The sequence below is a fragment of the Phodopus roborovskii genome, unplaced genomic scaffold (genome assembly GCF_943737965.1).
Source record: "Phodopus roborovskii unplaced genomic scaffold, PHOROB, whole genome shotgun sequence".
NCBI classification, from domain to species: domain Eukaryota; kingdom Metazoa; phylum Chordata; class Mammalia; order Rodentia; family Cricetidae; genus Phodopus; species Phodopus roborovskii.
Window position 1 is genome coordinate 1,987,470 of NW_026126469.1, and position 21,578 is coordinate 2,009,047.

Sequence of the window (21,578 nt, forward strand, 5' to 3'; positions counted from 1 at the left end):
CCAAGTTCAACACAAGGGCCACAGTAAGAAGAGAAGGGAAAAAAATCTCAGAAGGAGAAATGTTAACAGATAAAAGTAGGAAGTGGCCAGTATAAATAAAAGTGTAACACATTCTGTTGTTGTTTGCCTTCTATACATAGTTTATATTGAGCCTGGATAATTTATCAAAAAATCCTCAGAAATGAGCCAGCTAGTATTTACTATAGCATGTGTCATCAAAGGTACATTTGCACCAGGCACAATAAGCAGGAGAGGCAGAAAAGTGGTAGTCAAAGCAGTTCTCAGGAGAGTCTGTAGCCTGTGGAAGCCAAGCAACTGTGTGTGTGTGTGTATACTTGGGAAAGGCCAGTGCTCTTGTCTGTGGAAACATGTTATTTTTTAAATGTGTATTTTTCTAAGCCAAAAAAGAGTATTTTTTCTTATTCTAGGAGAAAGAAAAATGAGAGAAAAAGGAAGCCACAGTAAAAAATAAGATAAAATAAAATCTGCTAACTCCTAATCATTCATCTACTTTCATCCAAGTGAAACTAAGACACTCAGCTGGTCCTTTGAAAAGCATTTATCATTGGTGTGTGTGTGTGTGTGTGTGTGTGTGTGTGTGTGTGCGTGCGTGCGTGCGTGTGTGTGTGTGTGTGTGAGGGAGAGAGAGAGAGAGAGGGAGAGAGAGAGAGAGCGAGCACATGGGCTAAATGGAGCACTGTGGAGGTCAGGGGACAACTTTTGGGAATCGGTTCTCTCTTTGTAGCCTGAGTTTAGGAATTTAACTCAGGTAGTCAGGTGTGTGGGGCAAGCACTTCTCTTGCTCACTGGTCTTCATCTACTGTCCCCTATAGCAGTGATATGTGAGCTTCCAAGGCCCTCCTGGTTATTTAGAACCCAGTGGCTTCCTTTTATGCTACAAAATAGTAGGCTGTGACAACAGGGTCAAAATGGTAAACCAGCTTGAGGACAACAGTAAAGTAAATGCAGTATCAACACACTTTGCAGGCCCTTTCAGGGTTGGCTGTCCTGATGTGGGGACATGGCAGCTGCCCTAATGGCACTGTGTTTTTGCCAGCCTGGAAATGAACTGCTCCACCTTAGTCATTACAGTGCTCCAGACCTTAATGATAATTTACACAGGTCCCCTGTGATGACTAAAGAGACTTAATATGGAGCAGGGCATATGGGCTATTGACCTTTGGTTCTGGGCTATTGACCTTTGGTTCTGGAATGCCAGGAGAGCCTAGTGGCCTCCAGCTGAGTAAAAAATAGGAAAATTCCAGCATTTAGGAAAATTCCAGCATTTGGGAGGCAACGGCAGATGGATCTCTGTAAGTTCCAGGCCAGCCTGGTCTACAGAGCTAGTTCCAGGAAAGTCAAGGCTACACCAAGAAGCCCTGTCTCAAAAAAAGAAATAATAGGATAAAGGGCTATGAGATTTAATAGCTGCCTTTGCTTTTGTAAACAAACAAACAAACAAAAAACTTGCTATCGCTATGGGAAAGTGAGGAAATGGTCTTTTTATTATTATACGTTGGGAGAGAAAGAAGCAACCGAGGGAAGTAAAACAATGTTCCTGACTGGCTGTGGATTCCATGGGTAGTTGTAATGCACACTTTTCTGATGTCCTCCTTGAAACTTCACCTTCACCTCCCTTCTAAATGGTTTGCTGCATTGGCTCTAAGGCTGCTATCCTTCTGCTAGCAGTAAGAATAAGTTAGCTTAATTTAAATCTGAACTGAGTCTGAGTCTTTGGGCTTTTCCAGTGAATTTGAGTGCCACAACACTGGCACTGCTTGTATGACAGCAGACCCATGTTGCTACTGGTAATGGATTCCACCACAAGCAGAAGAACCCTGCAAAGCCTTGCCCACATATCAACATTGTCTCTTATGTATGCTTAGAACCATGAATTATAGCACATCCTTCCTTGCATATACGACAGAAACTGTACACAGTTTATCTGAAGAGATACATTCAAACAATGCAAGGAATAGGTCACAAAACTGATCCAAGTTAGAGACCTCTCAGCCTTAGGAATGTTGACTGCTTTGAAGTCTCCCCCAACCCTGGGATGTTCATTACAGCTCGGGCTTCAGCCCATCTTATATTCTGCAGTCACTGTGGTGGCTGCAGAATCTGAAAACTGGAAGGACCTCTTTTCTGTTTCTGAATCAATCCTCACTGAGAAGAAAAAACACTGAATGGAATTTAATCATTCCTTTAATATTGCTACAATTTCAGCTATCCAAAAGGCATTACAAATTCCCTTTGGAGGCATTGGAGGATTTAAAGAAGGTACCACAACTGCTTAGAAATAAAACCTGAAGACAGGCTGTTAACCACTTTTCTCCAGAAGTTCTAACTATTATAATAAGCATAGTATTTTGTCACTATACTACATTTTAGTTTCTTGTTTTGTTTTTGAGTCTTGCAACGGGGCCTAGGCTCTCTTTAAACTCTCCATTCTACTGCTTCTGCTTCCTGAGTGCTGTAATTATAGGCTTGTGCCCCCAGCTGGCTTATACTTACATTTTTAATTTTAAATGAAAGACATTGTAGTTTTTTGCTTTCTCATGCTTCGCAGGATATCGCCCAAATATTCCTGAGCTATAATATCACTATATTTACATACATAAACACACACACATATGTATACATATATAAAAGTTCATGTAATAATATACAGGAAACATCCATGCATATAAAATAGTAAAATAAAAAAATTAAAAATGATTCATGTAATGGGAAATTATCTCTCCATGTTATACCTGAATGAGAAAAAATATTTGGCTTTATATAAGTGAAATTATATATATTTTATTTAGATTTTTAGTGACATAAATAATTCTAAGATAAAACAATTTAGGTAGTACAAGTAGAAAAGGATATGGATTTGGTTTTTATTTTTTCATGACAAAAACACATTTTGCCCACATTTGAACTAAAGATTCAAATATAAAATATTGATTATATATATATATATATGTATATATATATATATATATATATATTCTAAGAATAAAATGGGTATTTAGCACGAGTTTTGTGTTTAGTAATGATGTCTCTCTGTAATACTCTGACAATAGGAACAGGGAGCAGACTGAATTGGTATGGCAGCCTCTCGTTAAACAAAAATGGGTCAGAAAGACTACAGAGGAGTCAGGTCCTCAGAGAGAGTGAGGATAATGGAATCAGAGATGACATGGTGGCCTTACCACCAAGCATGGACAGCATGGCCACAGCAGTTACCAGAACAGCACAGGAAATGAGAAACAGCGTTAATGCCTACTAGGGTAAGATCACATAATTGATTTTTGAAATGTACTTGTTAAAGGCGGGTAACTTAGTAAGCTATTAAGGCCATCTTTTCTTCCCCACCCTCTCCCATTACACAGTAGCTCTTACCTGCCTCCTTCAAAGTGGCTGATGAGATCTGACACCTTACCAGGCTTTCCTTTTGAGGCACATGAAGTAGGGGTCAGATTAGCTTCCTCCATCCTTGGTTTTGCACTCGGAAAAGTTTTATGCCTGGGGACTTGGGGTGTGTGGGATGAAGGTAAATTCTGTAGGTATAATGGCTTTGGAGGCACTGTAGAAAAAGAAGAGCATTCATAGTAACAGCAAGGATTCTGGCATCCTGGGTGGATGCAAACATCTTTAGCATTAGTAAGCTAATATAAAGGGGGCTGTCAAACTGGGACTTACCTAAAACAAAGAGAACTTTATTTAGACTGTGGTATTTCTCCAGATCTCACTGAAATTATGTAATTATATATGTATCTATCTATATCTATATATCTATATAGATATATACTTGTGATATACATGCACGCACGCATGCACGCTTTTATAAGACTACAGCATCCTAAACATTGTGACAGACATAAGATCAGTTATTTGCCCAAACAGAGAAAAGGGGATATATTAAAAACTAAGTGCTATAAATACAGTGTATTTTACAATGCAGATTTTCTAATAACAGAGTGATTGTAGTTATCCTACACACAGAGCTTCAAAGCTAAACAATACAAAAGCCTAAGGAACAGCAAAACAACAACAATATAACATAATAACATTAAAAAGTTTTTTTTTTTTATTTTCAGACAGGGTTTCTCTGTGTAACAACTTGGCTGTCCTGGAACTCACTCTGTAGAACAGGCTGACCTTGAACTCAGAGATCTGCCAGCCTCTGCCTCCCAGTGCTGGGATTAAAGATGTGTACCACCATGCTTTCTTTTGTTTTGTTTATGAGAAAGAACAGGAAGTGGGCAGGGAGATGGCAAAGATATAGGAGGAGTTTAGGGAAGAAAATATGGTAAAACATATTGTAAAAAACTTTTCAATAAAAATGGGGAAATATTTACTATGATTATTTCAAAAATATTATAATAGCAGCAATTTTATATGAAGTATCCATGGTAGTATACAAAGTGGAATATTCTTGCCAAATAATGCCCACTTTGTCATAAGGATTATTTTATGCAAAGGCATTAGAGAAATATCTTGACCTTGTCCTTTTTACCTGTGGTGTTTGTACATCATACATGAGAAGGGAAGTAACATTCTTATCATCATTCATGGAAGGCTAAGGATGAGAAAATCTATGTTAACAAACTTTGTTAAACTTTCATTTTTCTAGTTTCCTCCAACATCCTATGGAAAAGACCTCTGGTGTTCTTATGTTTACATAATTTATTTCTCTTTATCTAATTTAGTATAAAAAATCCCGATCAAACTGCTTTCTGAGGTACTCTTTTCTTGTGGTGATTCTAATATACATATTGTTGGAAGCCAGACTGATCCAGGCTGTCTCAGGGGCCCTGATGAAAGGATAAGGGGAACACTATTTCTGTATCCTTTCCCAGGGACAGACTTGGTAAGGGCTGGGCTGGGGCTGAGGCCAGGGCCTCAAAGAAGTCAAAGTTTTGATTCCTGGGAAACCAGCTTTCCCTTCCAAGGGCTGCAACTATCAGTCCTAAAGGAGCTTGTCTGGGGTATATTTTATAAAACCAGATAAAGGCTGTCATGTAGGCAAGAGCCTAGAGCCATAGTTTCTGACACACCCTTTATTGGTGTCTTAGGGTGTCTATTACTTGATAAACACCATGACATAAAACAACCTGTGAAAGAGAGGATTTATTTCATTTTACAGATTTTACATCTGTCACTGAGCGGGGCTAAGGCAGGAAAACAGCAGGAACCTGGAGGCAGGAGCTGGAGGAGAGGTTATGGAGAATTACACCTTACTAACTTGTTTTTCATGGCTTGCTCAACCTGCTCCTAGGACCACCAGGCAGGCAAGGCATTATCCAAATGGGCTGGGCCCTCCCTGTCACCAATGAAGAAAATGTCCCGCAGACTGGACTACAGGCTTGTGCTGTGGAGGTATTTCCTCAGCTAATATTCTTTCTTCCCAGATGAACCCACCTTATTCTACGCTGATATAAAAACTCACAAGCATGATTGGTATTAGAGACCATGAGAATGGAGAACCCTAACACTACAAGTTCTTCTTTCTCCACTTTATTTGTATCTGTGTACTTTGGATGGTATATTAGTTCCAGAAATAAAGACATAAATTCATTTGTGGGTTTGGTTTGGCATTGAATGAGTTTAGAATGTAATTACAGTCTTTCCCTACTTCATTGTTAAATTCTGACAGTAACAAGATGCACAGGTAAAAGCCATTCTAAATCCAAAGTATCTACAACAGTTTTTAAAAATGAAGAATACTAAGCAATCAAGACAGACAATGTAATTATATATTATACCAAAGTCTACAGACTAAAAAACTAAGAAGCCAGGAAATCAAGGAGAGTTAACAGAAATGAGAGCCAGTGACCAGTTTCCCTTTGTTTTATTCCTCCCAGTTCTTCCCTACATCCTCTTTCCATCCAGATATACTCCCTCTCAGTTTCTTACTACAAAAGAACAGGCTTCTAAGAGATAACAACCAAACATGACAAATAAAATATAAGATAAAACAAAACAATCCCATTATAGTTGGGCAAGGCAACCCATTCTGTGTGCTTCTTGAACCTAGTTGGGCATCTTCTTTCCTAGGCTTGGAAATTTTCCTTTAAAAATATTTCTGCGAGCCAAGATGTTCAAGGAGTCTCAAAGCTACCACATGTTCCACTCATATTTTTTGTCATTGATCTTTACTAAATGATCTAATTCTTTTACCTTTTGTCTAAGATCTAATACTGTTTTCCACATGCTATATTCTATCCATGAGGCTTTTTATTTGCTTTATTGAGTTTTCCACTTCCAGAATCACTTTAATTTGGTTTTCATTTACCAATTCTATCTAATTTTTACTACAAGGTAATATTACAAGTTTATAACTTTTAGGGGAGGGACACTGGGCTACTGTTTATGAATAGGATGAAGCCATCTTAAAAATACATCCTAGGGGATACTAGAAAAGACAGGTGGATCTCTGAGATCCCTGCTGGAGAGTCTTGCTCACTAGCCCCTAGCACCTGCCCCTTCTCAACCCATGGCACCCCCCAGTAACTAGCCCACCAACCATCCTAGTCCCCTCCCTGCTGTCATCTCACCTGGGACTATTGGACCTCCACCTGTCCGTTACCCCCAGCACTCCCACTGACCAGGCAGCAGCCACATATCCACCAAACATCCCCCATCTACCCCCTAGCCAGTAACCACCAGATCTCTACCCACACCTTAAGAGACAGGTGAGTATCTGAGCACCCTGCTGGAAAGCCCTGTTCTCCAGGCCCTAGCCCCAACCCTTTTCCCCAACTCAACCTGCACCTCCAGCTACCAGGCAGCAGTGCCTGTTCCACAAACCATCCTCCACCACATTAGTGAACACCACAGCCAAAGGCCCCAAACACCACCAGACATATAGGCCTGTACTGATTGGAGGAAGACATGTGTAGAAGGCAATGTATGAATACATTCAACAACACAAAGAGGAATATGACACCACTAGAAATCAGTAGTCCTATGTCAGCAAGACCTGAATAGCCCAAAACAGATGAAGCAGAAGGAAATGATCTTTAAAATAACTTTATGAGAGGGAGTTAGGAGAAGGAGAAGGGGAAATGAGGAAGAGGAAAGGGAGACATGAGGGATCAGGAAGATTGAGTCAGGGGAAGAATAGAGAAAAGCAAGAAAAGAGATACCTTAATACAGGGAGTCATTATAGGTCTAAAGAGAAATCTGGCACTAGGGAAATGTCCAGAGATCTACAAGGAGAATGCCAACTAAGATTCTAAGCAGTAGTGAAGAAGCTATCCTAAATGCCTTTCACCTATAATGAAATTGATTACTACCTTATAATATGCCATCCTAGAGCCTTTATCCAGTAGCTCATGGAAGCAGAAGCAGAGATCCACAGTTAAGCACTGAGCCAAATTCCTGAAATCCAGTTGTAGAGAGGGACGAGTAATGAGAAAAGGGGCCAAGACCAGGCTGGAGAAATCCACAGAACCAGCTGACCCAAACAAGAAGGAGCTTATGGACCCCAGACTAACAGCTAAGAAACCAGCATAGAACAGAACCAGGCCCCCATGAATGTGGGTGTCAGTTAGGAGACCTGGGAAGTCTATGGGACCTCTGGTAGTAGATCAGTATTTATCCCTATCCCCATAGAGGAATACTCTCTCAGCCTAGGCACATGGGGGAGGGCCTAGGCCCAGTCCCAAATGATGTGACAGATTTTGATGGTCCTCCATAGAATGCCTCACCCTTTTTATGGGATGGTGGTCAGTGGGGAGCATGGGAGGGAGAGGGAACTGGGATTGATATATAAAATAAGATCATTTCTAATTTAAATAAAAACTATATAAATAAAATAACTTTACAAAGATGATAGAGGCCTTTAAAGATGAAATGGAAAATTCCCTTAAAGAAATAGAGGACAAGACAAACAAAAATTTAGAAGAAATCAAAAAATCTTTCAAAAAAGTTAAGAAAACCAAGAAAAACAATCAAACAAGTCCAAGACTTGAAAACTGAAATAGAGGCAAAAAAAAAAAAAAGAAATCATAAATTGAAGGATTTCTGGAAGTGAAAATGTAGGTGAATGAACAGGAACTATAGATGCAAACATAACCAATAGAATATAAGAGACAGAAGAAAGAATCTCAGATGTTGAAGATACAATAGAGGAAACAGATTCATTGCTCAATGAAAATGTTAAATCTAAGAAATTCTTAACACAAAATATCCAGGAAATCAGAGACACTATGAAAAGACAAAACCTAACAATAATAGGGACAGAAGAAAGTGAAGAAGTCTAGCTCAAAGAACAGAAATCATATTCAACAACATCATAGAAGAAAACTTTCCCAACCTAAAGAAGGGCATGTGTATAAAGATACAAGAAGCTTACAGAAGATCAAATAGACTGAACCAAAAAGAAAAGTCCCCTTGCCATATAATAATCAAAATACTAAATATAAAAAATAAAAAAATAATACTTAGGGCTGCAAAAGAAAAAGGACAAGTAACTTATAAATGCAGACCTATCAGGATTGCACCCAACTTCTCAATGGAAACTCTGAAAGCCAGAAGGTCCTGAACAGATATTCTGCAGACACTAAGACACCATGGATGTCAGCCCAGACTACTATACTCAGAAGAGCTTTCAATCACCATAGACAGAGAAAACAAGATACTGTATGATAAAACTAGATTTAATCAATACCTGTCCACAAATCCAGCCCCACAGAAATTACTAGAAGGAAAACTCTAATCTAAGGAAGTTAGCTGCACTCACAAAAACACAGGCAACAGATAACCTCACATCAGCAAAACACAAAGAAGGTAAACATACAAACACCACCACCAATAACAACAAAATCAAATGTAACAGGAATTAACAATCACTAGTCATTAATATCTCTTAATATCAGTGGTCTCAATTCACTTATAAAAAGACACAGGCAATCAGAATGGATTAAAAAAACAAAAACAAAACAAAACAAAAACAAAAAAACAGATCCATCCTTGTGCTGTATACAAGAAACACACCTCAACCTCAAAGACAGATATTTCCTCAAAGCAAAGGGTTGGGAAAAGATTTTCCAGTCAAATGGATCTATGAAACAAGCAGGTATAGCTATTGTAATATCAACAAAATAGGCTTCAAACTAAAATTAATCAAAAGAGATGAAGAAGGTCCTTTCATATTCACCACAGAGAAAATCCATCAAGATGAAATCTCAATTCTAAACATCTGTGTCCCAAATATAAGGGCACCCACATTTGTAAAAGAAACATTACTAAAGCTTAAATTATGCATCAAAACCCACACTTCAACACCCTACTCTCAACACTGGACAGGTTTAGCAGACAGAAACTTAACAGAGAAATAAGAGAATAGATGTTATGACTCAAAGGGACTTAACAGACAGCTATAGAACATTTCATCTAAACACAAAAGAATATACCTTCTTCTCAGCACCTCATAGATCCTCTATAAAATTGACCACATACTTGGTAACAAAGAAAACCTCAATAGATACAAAAAAAAAAAAAAAATTGGAATAACATCCTATATCTTATCAGATCACCATGGCTTAAAGTTCAGATTCAACAACAAAACTAACTGCAGAGAGCTGACAAACCCTTGGAAATTGAACAATGCTCAATTGCTTCACCACTGCGCCAAGGAAGAAATAAAGAAAGCAATTAAAGACTTCATAGAATTCAATGAAAATGAATGTATAACATACCCAAACTTATGGGATGCTATGAAAACAGTGCTAAACTGAAAGTTCATAGTACTAAGTGCCTACATAAAGAATGTGGAGAAATCTCACACTAGCCCCTCATCAACACACCTGAAAGCTTTAGAACAAAAAGAAGCAAACTCACCCACGAGGAGTAGACAACAAGAAACAATCAAACTCAGGACTGAATTAAACAAAATAGAAACAAAGAGGGAAGTACAAAAAAAAAAAAATCAATGAAACAAAGAGTTGGTTGTTTGAGAAAAATCAAACCCTTGGTCAAACTAACCAAAAAGCAGAGAGAGAATATCCAAATTAGCAAAATGAGAAATGTAAAGGGGAACATGACAACAGACATTAGAGAAATCCTGAGAATCATTAGGTCATATTTTGAAAGCTTGTACTCCAAAAAATTGGAAAATTTAAAAGAAATAAACAATTTTCTGGATAGGAACCACAAATCAAAATTAAAACAAGACCAGATAAGCTATTTAAATAGAACTATAACCCCTAAGGAAATAGAAGCAGTCATTAAAAGTCTCGCAAACAAAAAAAGCCCAGGGCCAGATGGTTTTAGTGCAAAATTCTACCAGAATTCCAAGGAAGAGCTGATACCAATATTCCTCAAGTAGTTCCACATAATAGAAACAGAAGGAACACTGTCAAAGTCTTTTTATGAGGTAACAGTTACCCTGATACCAAACCACAGAAAGACACAACTAAGAAAGAGAATTACAGACCAATCTTCCTCATGAATATTGATTCTCTGATTTCTTTTTCAGCCAATTTATCATTTGTATATAGGACAGCTGGACAGCTACTGATTTTTTTTTTTTTTTAGTAAATCTGGTATCCTGCCACATTACTGAATTTGTTTATCAGTTGTAAGAATTCCCTGGTAGAAATTTTGGGAAATTATGTATACTGTCTATCATTGCAAATAGTGAAAGTTTGAAGACTTCCCTTCCAATTTATATTCCCTTTATCTCCTTTTATTGTCTTACTGAAAACATATGGAGAGAGTGGACAGCCTTATCTTGTTCCTAATTTTAATGGGATCGCTTTGAGTTTCTCTCTATTTAGTTTGATGTTGGCTGTTGGCTTCCTGTATATTGTCTTAATTATGTTTAGGTATGTTCCTTGTATCTCTGATCTCTCCAAGACCTTTCTCATGAAGGGGTATTGGATTTTGTTGAAGGCTTTTTCAGCATCTAATGGGATCATGTGATTTTTTTTTCTTTCAGTTTATTTATATGGTGGATTGCATTGACAGATTCTTATATGTTGAGCCATCCCTGAATCTCTGGGATGAAACCTACTTGATCATGGTAAATGATTTATTTATTTATTGATTAATTGATGTGTTCTTGGATCTGATTTGACAGTATTTTATTGAGTATTTATTTTTGAATCAATGTTCATGAGGAAGATTGGTCTGCAATCCTAGTTAAGGCCTTAAGCCCTCTAAGGAGTAGATATGGGGGTGGGGGAAGAATGGGAGAAGGAAAATAGGGGTAACTGGAGTTGGTATGTAAAATAAAAATTTTTTAAATAAAAAAAGAAACCCCAGAGAGACCTCAAGCTATGGATACTATTTCATATGAATCATATATATATATATATATATATATATATATATATATATATATATGAAGCCCAGATAGGCAAAGACACGGGGGGGGGGGGAGGATAAAGAGTCATTCAGTGTAAAAGATGGGCTAGAATTTTAGCCATGAGTACCAGGTAAGGGCCAATGAACAAGAAAGAGTGTTCTGAGAAATCATCTACTTTGTCATTTAGTTAGTACCTATAGTTAAAAAAAATTGTACATAACTAGCCTGCATTTAAGATGTGGAGTAAATAACAATTAAGGAAGAAATACATTGATTTAAACATTAAACTACAAAACAACAAAAATCAGGCCATAATTGTCTCCTTAGGTTACAGGATTGTTTTGGCGAGTGGTAGATAGATGGCTGCCGTGGTTTCCTCAGTGTACTGACTGGAAAACGTTGTAGTCAAGCAATGCATCTTCCAAAAGCAAGCAAAGCTGCAAGACCTTTTAAATATCAAACTTTTTAAAAATCTAGGCAATTACAAAAATCAGAACTACATTAATTCCAGTTTACTCTCATTTTTTATCTTTCAAATTAGGTCCACAGAGCAAAGTGTTGTCTTGTATTTTCCATATAAAATAGCTTATGTTATGGTTAAAAACTTTCTATGTCTATAGTCACTTTACTATTTTAGAGGGAGATAAGGCCAGAATTAAAGGCGACAAGCTCACAAATATGTTTGTTTTGTAAGTCATCAGTTATTTGACTTTGCTTGACAATTATATTTCATCCCACTATGAACACAGCAGTGGCCAGAATTCCAGAGTCTAGTGGGTTATATGTTAAGCTAATTTTAATGATTTCTTTCAGAAAGCCTTAGCAATGAAATTTTAAAGCAATACAACAATGTGCAAAGCATTATAATAAAGAACCTTGTCTAAGGAGCAGAGCAAACACTGGTTTCCATCTGAGCAGGTATACACACACTTCAAATTATCTGTATTCATTCTTCTGTGCAGCTCTTAAACCTGACCAGTCACAGAGCCCCAGAATACAAACCTTTTGGCTTTGGACTTGCAGCTGAGCGTTTTGCTGGTGTCCTCCCATTTATTCCCTGAGCCTCTGTGGTTGTGTTGCTTATTGTATGAGGTGGACTGGCCTTTGGACAGGTATTGATACCTAGAGTTCAAAGGCAAAGGGAAGTAAGTTAATGTTTTTTTCTGATTACATAAAAACAGTATTGTAATTATGTACTGTCCTTGACAGATTTTCCTGGAGAATACCTCATTCTGTATGCTTCAGAACAGAAGGGAGACTTCTATACAAAGACCCCTCTCTGTCTCCAGAAATGGCACAATGTAGCTGCTAGGTGATATTTTAATGACCAGTCAGTGACCACATTACTCAAAAGAACCATAGGCAAAGATTATTGTGACAGCTCACATGGAGATTACAGAAGAATGTCCTGAGATAAAAAGAACCAATGTGCTTCCTTCCCCCAATAAATTAGTTTTCACACAACATCCCTAACATTTGCTAGGAGTGGCCCATGTTTGCAGCAATGGTGACATTATATGTACACTGTCACATGTATTTAAAATTTAAATAACCCTGACACATAGACATGACACATAGAAAGGGAGAAACAGGCCTCTATTCAAGTCTTTGATGCAAGTTATATGTGGAATTTCAGACTTTTAGAAAGGAATATGTCAATATTTTCTCTCTATAGATAGATTCAATTTGGATTGTGTGTGGCATGGCAATATTAATAATAAAGGAAACTCCAATTAGGAGAACATAAAATTTCTACCAGACATTCATTTTAGCTAAAAGAAAAATTGGGTTTTTAAGGAGCTAGTGTTACGAAAGTTTCACTTTTGTGTGATTCAAATATCTAACATGTAAACTATTTACTCAAGGTCTTTATAGCCTAAGAATCATTCAGAACAAATGCTAATCTGAAAAGGCCAACCAACATCTACTGAGTCCTCAAATTCCCATTCAACCTAAGTGATGAACAATATAGATTAAACACTTTGTTTTCTGAACTCCTTTTGAAATTTTGTCATTAAGCTATGTTTTAGAAAGCAGGAAGTTTCAGGTATTATCTGAGTAGTATTATTATCATGGGCTGTTAGAAAGCCCATGAAACAGCAATGAACATGATTTGCAACAGACACCTTTCTGATAAAATGGTGGAACTCTGATATGGATTAAGCATCGTTTAGCAAAACAAGTATCATTGAGGAGCACTGGGACAGAGGGTGGAGCCAACAGTCAACCCTACTTTAGAGACTTCTTGGAGCAAATCTAATCAAAGGAGACCTGCCTATCCATGCAGGACCACCCATAATTTACACATGCTTGGTCTCTGACTCTACCTCCAGTCCTCTGCTGGAGGCCCGGGCCCCTCCCAGAGATCTGCCTATCTCTGCAGGTCCACTCCGAGTTCCCGCCCACAATATCCCTGACCCCCAAAGTAGGGCCTCTGCTAAAGAAAGAGGCCTCAGCTGGAGAGTACCAGTTTCCAGTGAGATCCAACTATCCTGCAAAAACTTCCCAAGTTTCAGCTCAGCCTTTGTCCTCTTCCACCAGCCATTGGCTAGAGGTGAGTCTGGGCTCAATGGGGGCGGCCTCTCCCGTACAACCTCTTCCCCTTCCCCCCAACTCCCTGGATTGGCCCCTGATCCCACTGCTCCTGTGTCCTGTCCCCATTGAGAGCACCCTTGGAGTTCTGATACACCTCCACCCATCCCCACTGAGAGCCTGGCCCTCCCACCCTGTGCCTTACCCTGCCCACTGTTCTGCAGCTCTGGATGAGCATTGGGACAGAGGGTGGAACCAACAGAAAACACTATTTCAGAGACTTCTCAGAGCAAATCTGAACAAAGGAGACCTGCCTATCCACGCGGGACCACCCATAATTTCCACCTGCTTGGTCTCTGACCCCACCTCCAGTCCTCTGCTGAAGGTCCGGGCACCTCCCAGAGATCCACCTATCTCTGCAGGTCCACTCTGAGTTCCCGCCAGCAAGATCCTTGACCCCCAATGCAGGGCCTCTGCTAAAGAAAGAGGCCTCAGCTGGAGAGTGCCAGTTTCCAGTGAGATCCCACTATCCTGCATAAACTTCCCAAGTTTCAGCTCAGCTTATGTCCTCTTCTGCCAGCCACTGGCTAGAGCCTTTGGCTAGAGGCATCTTCTACTGGATCCTCAGCCCTGACCCCATCCCTGGGTCCCTGTCTGCAGAGAGACCTCCTATAGAGCTAGGACCACCCAGAGCTACAGATACTGAATATCTGACTCACATAAGCCCACTGGGGAAGTACCATAGAGAGAGGGAGAGACCCCACCAACACCTAGGGAATCTACACCAATTAGAACAGAACACAACAACAAAGCAGAGGAAGCAGAAGGGAATGACTTAAAAATTACCGTCATAAAAATGATAGAGGCCCTCAAAGAAGATGGGAGAAAATCCCTTAAAGAAATGGAGGAAAAAACAAACAAAAAAGTGGAAGAAATGAACAAATTCCTTAAGGAAAGTAAAGAAAGTACAGAAAGCCTAGGAAAAACAAGCAGATTAAGGACTTGAAAACTGAAATAGAGAAAATAAAGGCAACACAAACCGATGGAATGCTGGAAATAGGAAAACTGGGGGAAAAAAATCGGGAACTACAGACCCAAGCATAACCAACAGAATTCAAGAGATGGAAGAGAGAATCTCAGGTGTGAAAGATAAACTAGAAGAAATAGATTCATCGACCAAAGAAAATCATAAATCCAACAAATCCTTAACAGAAAACATCCAGAAAATGTGGGACACCTTAAAAAGGCCAAACCTAAGAATAAAAGGCATAGAGGAAGGCGAGGAAGCCCAGCTCAAAGGTGCGGAAAACATATTCAACAAAATCATCGAGGAAAACTTTCCCAATCTGAAGAAGGACATGCCCATGAAAGTACAAGAAGCATACCAAACACCAAATAGGCTAGACCAAAGAAAAAAGACCCCTCGATATATAATAATCAAAACACCTAGCATACAGAATAAAGAAAGAATATTAAGAGCAGCGAAGGAAAAAGGAAAGGTAACATATAAAGGCAGACCTATCAAAATTACACCTGACTTCGCCATGGAAACCCTCAAGGCCAGAAGGTCCTGGATAGATGTTCTACAAGTATTAAGAGAACACGGATGCCAGCCTAGGCTACTATATCCAGCAAAACGCTCAATCACTATAGATGGAGAAAACAAGATATTTAATGACAAAAAACAGATTTTCCCAATACATGTCTACAAATCCAGCCCTACAGAAAGTATTGGAAGGAAAACTCCAACCCAAGGAAGGTAACTATGCCCATAAAAATGTAGGCAATAGATAATCCAACTATACCAGAAACCAAGGGTAAAGCAGAACAAATATATTCACAATACCACTGCCAACAACAAACATAAAACAAACAAGCATCAACAATTAATGGTCCTTACACACCCTCAACATTAATGGTCTTAAATCACCTATAAAAAGACAGTCTAACAGAATGGATATGAAGACAGAATCCATCCTTCTGCTGCATACAAGAAACACATCTAAGCTTCAAAGGTAGACATTTCCTCAGGGTAAAGGGTTGGGAAAAGATTCTGCAATCAAATGGAACCAAGAAGAAAGCAGGTGTGGCTATCGTAATATCTAACAAGTTAGACTTCAAATCAAAATTAATCAAAAGAGATGAAGACGGTCATTTCGTATTCATTGCAGGAGAAATCCATCAACACAAAGTCTCAGTTCTAAACATCTATGCCCCTAATACAAAGGCACCCACATTCGTAAAAGAGACGCTACTAAAACTCAAAACTCATATAAAACCTCACATACTTATAGTGTGAGATTTCAATACACCACTCTCAACACTAGACAGGACCACGAATCAGAAACTCAACAAAGAAACAAAAGAATTAACAGAAGTTATGTCTCAACTGGGGTTAACAGACATCTATAGAACATTCCATCCAAAGACAAAAGAATATACCTTCTTCTCTGCTCCATATGGAACCTTCTCTAAAATCGACCACATACTAGGTGACATAACAAACCTCGACAGATACAAGAGAACAGGAATATTCCCCTGTATCTTATCAGACCACCATGCTTTAAAATTGGAATTCAACAACACAAATACCAGAAAACCTGCAAATTCATGGAAACTGAACAATGTGCAATTGCACCACACCTGGGTCAAAGAAGAAATAAAGAAAGAAATTAAGGACTTTCTAATATTCAATGAGAATGAAGACACAACATACCCGAACTTATGGGACACCTTGAAAGCAGTGGGACAAGGGAAGCTCATTGTACTAAGTGCCCATATGAAGAAAACAGAGGATAGTCACATAAGAGAATTAACAGTGACACTGACAGCCTTAGAACAGAGAGAAGCGAACTCACCCTGTAGGAGTAGACGCCAGGAAAAAATCAACTTGAGGGCTGAAATCAACAAACTACAAACCAGGAAAACAATACAAAAAATAAATGCAATGAAGAGTTTGTTTTTTGAGAAAATCAACAAGATACACAAACCTTTATCCAAATTAACGAAAAAGCAGAGAGAGAACATGCAAATTAACAAAATCAGAAATGAAAAGGGGAACATAACAATGAGCACAGAGGAAATCAAGACAATTTTCAGATCATACTTTGAAAACCTGTATTCCACAAAAATTGAAAATTCAAAGGAAATGGACAAGTTTCTGGATAACTATCACTTACCAAAATTAAACCAAGAACAGACAAACAACTCAAATAGACCTATAACCCGTAATGAAATAAAAGCATTCATCGAAAGCCTTCCAACCAAAATAAAAAAAAAAAAGTTCAGGGCCAGATGGCTTCAGTGCAGAATTCTACCAGACATTCAAGGAAGAACTAATACCACTACTCCTCAAAATGTTTCACAAAATAGAAACAGAAGGTTCATTGCCAAACTCTTTTTATGAGGCCACAATAACCTTGGTACCCAAGCTCCACAAAGACACAACTAAGAAAGAAAACTACAGATCAATATCCCTGATGAATATCGATGTAAAAATACTCAAAAAAATACTGGCAAACCGAATTCAAGAATACATCAGAGAAATCATCCACCATGACCAAGTAGGCTTCATCCCTGGAAAGCAGGGATGGTTTAACATACAGAAATCTATCAATGTGATCCACCATATAAACAAACTGAAAAAGAAAAACCATATGATTTTCTCCCTAGATGCTGAAAAAGCCTTCGACAAAATTCAACACCCTTTCATGATAAAGGTCTTGGAGAGATCAGGGATAACAGGAACATACCTAAACATAATAAGAGCAATATACATACAGCAAACCAAAGCCAACATCACACTGAATGGAGAGAAACTTAAGCCAATTCCTCTAAAATCAGGAACAAGACAAGGCTGCCCTCCATATCTCTTCAATATTTTACTGGAAGTTCTAGCTAAAGCTATAAGACAACAAAAGGAGATCAAGGGGATTCATATTGGAAAGGAAGAAGTCAAATTGTCTCTATTTGCAGATGGTATGATGGTTTACATAAGCGCCCCAATAAATCCTACCAGGGAACTCCTAGAGCTGATAAACACCTTCAGCAAACTAGCAGGATACAAGATAAACTCAAAAAAATCAGTAGCTCTACTTTTTTCAGATGACAAAGAGACAGAGAAAGAAATGAGAGAAATATCACCCTTCACAATAGCCACAAGCAACATAAAGTATCTTGGTGTAACGCTTACGAAACAAGTAAAAGACCTATATAATAATAATTTGTGGCTTTAAAGAAAGAAATTAAAGAAGATACCAGAAAATGGAAAGATCTCCCATGCTCTTGGATAGGTAGGATAAACATAGTACAAGTGGCAATCTTGCCAAAAGCAATCTACAGATTCAATGCAATCCTCATAAAAATCCCAGCACAATTCTTCACTGACCTTGAAAGGATAATAATCAACTTTATATGGAAAACAAAAGACCCAGGATAGACAAAACAACCCTATACAATAAAAGAACTTCAGGAGGCATCACCATTCCTGACTTTAAACTCTACTACAGAGCTATAGTTCTGAAAATAGCCTGGTATTGGCACAAAGATAGACAGGTAGACCAATGGAATCAAATAGAAAATCCTGATATTAACCTACACACCTATGAACACCTGATTTTTGACAAAACAGCTAAAGTTATACAATGGGGCGAGGACAGCATCTTCAACAAATGGTGCTGGTACAATTGGATGGGGGTGTGTAGAAGACTGCAGATAGACCCATGTCTGTCACCATGCACAAAACTCAAGTCCAAATGGATCAAAGACCTCAACATCAATCCAGCCACATTGAACCTCTTAGAAGAGAAAGTAGGAGGCACCCTTGAACAAATCGGTATAGGAGACTGCTTCCTGAACATAACTCCCGGGGCACAGACACTGAGAGAAAAAATTAATAAATGGGACCTCTTCAAACTTAGAAGCTTCTGTAAGGCAAAGGACACAGTTGACAAGACCAAATGGCAACCCACCGACTGGGAAAAGATTTTCACCAATCCTATATCCGACAAAGGGCTGATCTACAAAATATACAAAGAACTCAAGAAACTAGTCAACACAACACCAAATAACCCTATTAACTGAAGAAATATTTCTCAATAGAGGAAATCAAAAAGGCTGAAAGACACTTAAAAAAGTGCTCCACATCCTTAGCTATCAGGGAAATGCAAATCAAAACAACTTTGAGATACTATCTTACTCCTGCCTGCCAGAATGGCTAAAATTGGAAACACCAATGACAACTCATGTTGGAGAGGATGTGGAGAAAGGGGAACACTCCTCCACTGCTGGTGGGAGTGCAAACTCGTACAGCAGCCATTCTGGAAATCAGTACGTCGGTTCCTCAGGAAAATTGGAATTAGTTTACCACAGGACCCGGCAATCCCCCTCTTAGGCATATACCCAAGTGATCCACATCCATGCAACAAAGACATCTGTTCACCTATGTTCATAGCAGCACTATTTGTAATAGCAAGAACTTGGAAGCAACCTAGATGCCCCTCATTTGCAGAATGGATAATTAAGATGTGGCACACCTACATAATGGAATACTACTCTGCAGAAAAATATAATGGTATCTTGAAATTCGCAGGCAAGTGGATGCCACTGGAAGAAACCATCCTGAATGAGGTAACCCAGTCACAAAAAGAGGAACACAGTATGTACTCACTCATATATGGATTTAAGACCTAGAGCAAAGTATCACCAGCCTATAATTCACACCATCAGAGGAACTAGGATACAAGGTGTATTCTAAGATATTCATATAAAATCTCTCACAGAACCCGGGACAAGTCCCCCAGAGTACAGGGGAAGGGGAGGGCAGCGAATGGAGAGAGAAGTAGGGGAAAACGAGGGGGACGAGAGGAAAACACATGCGATCAGGAAGATTGAGCCCGGTTAGGAATAGAAGACAGGAGAGAGAGAGAGAGAGAGAGAGAGAGAGAGAGAGAGAGAGAGAGAGAGAGAGAGAGAGAGAGAGAGAATATAAAAGAAGGAGCCAATATTGGTTTGAAGATAAAATTGACCACAAAGAAAGGTCTAGAGAACTACATGACTGCTGCTAACTAACAATTTGTGCTTCCATGGAAAGGCTTTCATAAATGCCCTTCCGGGATAGTGAGATCAACAACTAACTCATCCATGGAGCCCTCATCTAATGCCTGTTGGAAATAGGAGCAAACACCCATACATAAACACTGAGTCAAACTAGAACCCAGATGCAGATGGAGAGGACAAGACCATGAAGCAGAAACACATACAGACAGCTTACCTAAACAAGGAGGAGCTAACGGGTCCCAAGACTGATAGCTGGGAAGCCAGCATGGGACTGACTCACGCCCCCCTGAATATGGGTCTCAGTCAGAAGGACTGAGCAGTCTAAGGGACCTCAGACAATGGAGCCAGGATGTATCCCTGGTGCACAAAATGATCTTGCTAACACATCCCTCATGGAGGTATAACTGCCTTAACCTAGAGACGGGAGAGAAGCCCTAGTCCCTACTTCACATGGCCTGTCAGATCTACATGACCCCAACTGGATGGCATTGCCCTACATATGGAATTGGGGTGGGGGGATGGGCGGGGAGGGTGGTTAGGGTGCATGTGAGAGGGCAGAGAGGGTAAAAGGGAAGGAGGGAGTGAAGGAGGGAGGGAGGTAGGTGAGTAGGGAGGGAGAGGTAACTGGGATAGACATGTAAAATAATAAATTAAATTAAAAAAAATGCTTTGACTCCAAAATTTAAGTTCAAGGACAAGTTACTGGCGAAAAGGATTTCTATTTCTGTTTCCACAGAAAATGAAAAGCAGTGGATTCCTTCCAGACTAATGTGGTTTGAGCAAGTCAGACCACCTGAAACATAGTACCTACATTCAAAACAGCAGGACAAAGCAGCCTTACAAAATACAGCCAGGATTTCTGCATCTTCTTAGAATTCCCCCATGACAGAGCCCCTTACCAGCAGGAAGTAGTTTGGAAAGAACGACGCCCAAATTCCCAAATATTGTCTATAAATGTTTGTTTTCATTTAAATGGACTTGGTTATATAAAATAAAAAAATAAATAAAAAAACAAGTATCATTGAAATTTTTGACAGAATGCTATTAAAATCCTTGTTTATTTGTGTTTTTTGTTGTTTGTTTGTTTGCTTGTTTTGAGACAAGTGTCACTATTCAGTCCTGGCTGGACTGCTTTCTATTTTGACAAGTCTGGTCTTGAACTCACAGATACCCCACATATACTTCTGTTTCTTAAATGCTGGAATGCATGCATGAGCCACTATGGTAGCTGTAAGTACAAATATTGGATGGACAAGTGAACACATACTTTCAGAAAAATGGAGGAAGCAGCCAAGTCTGTCCCTCCAATACACAGAAGCCAAGCCCTCCCTTCTGCTTCTAGGTTAAGGGAATATCCCTCCATGGGGAATGTACTCCTGAAAGCCTTTTATTCACCAGGGATACATCCTGGTTCCACTGTCAGAGGTCCCACAGACTGCCCAGGCCTTCTGACTGAGACCCATGTTCAAGGGGTCTGGGTTGGTCCTATGCTGTTTTCCCAGCTATCAGTGGGGGTCCATGAGCTCCCCCTTGTTCAAGTCAGCTATGTCTGTGGGTTTCTGCAGCTTGGTCTTGCCCCCTTTGCTCATTATCAGGGAAGGGCATTTAATTTATCCTTTCCACTGTTGCTCAGATTGTTAGTTAGGGTCATCCTTGTAGGTCTCTGGACATTTCTCTAGAGTCA

General features: G+C 39.2%; 1 protein-coding gene across 4 annotated transcripts in view; it reads right to left on the bottom strand.

Moving 5' to 3' along the window:
- The window catches only part of Fgd4 (FYVE, RhoGEF and PH domain containing 4), a 204,045-nt gene that overhangs the window by 84,785 nt on the left and 97,682 nt on the right, over positions 1 to 21,578 (bottom strand). For all 4 annotated transcript variants that reach the window (XM_051190982.1, XM_051190983.1, XM_051190984.1 and 1 more), the window contains exons 2-3: positions 12,308 to 12,427; positions 3,391 to 3,574 (exon numbers count right to left, since the gene is read on the bottom strand). In XM_051190982.1, the coding sequence (XP_051046939.1) occupies positions 3,391 to 3,574; positions 12,308 to 12,427 (304 nt within the window). The remainder of the gene's footprint in view (positions 1 to 3,390; positions 3,575 to 12,307; positions 12,428 to 21,578) is intronic.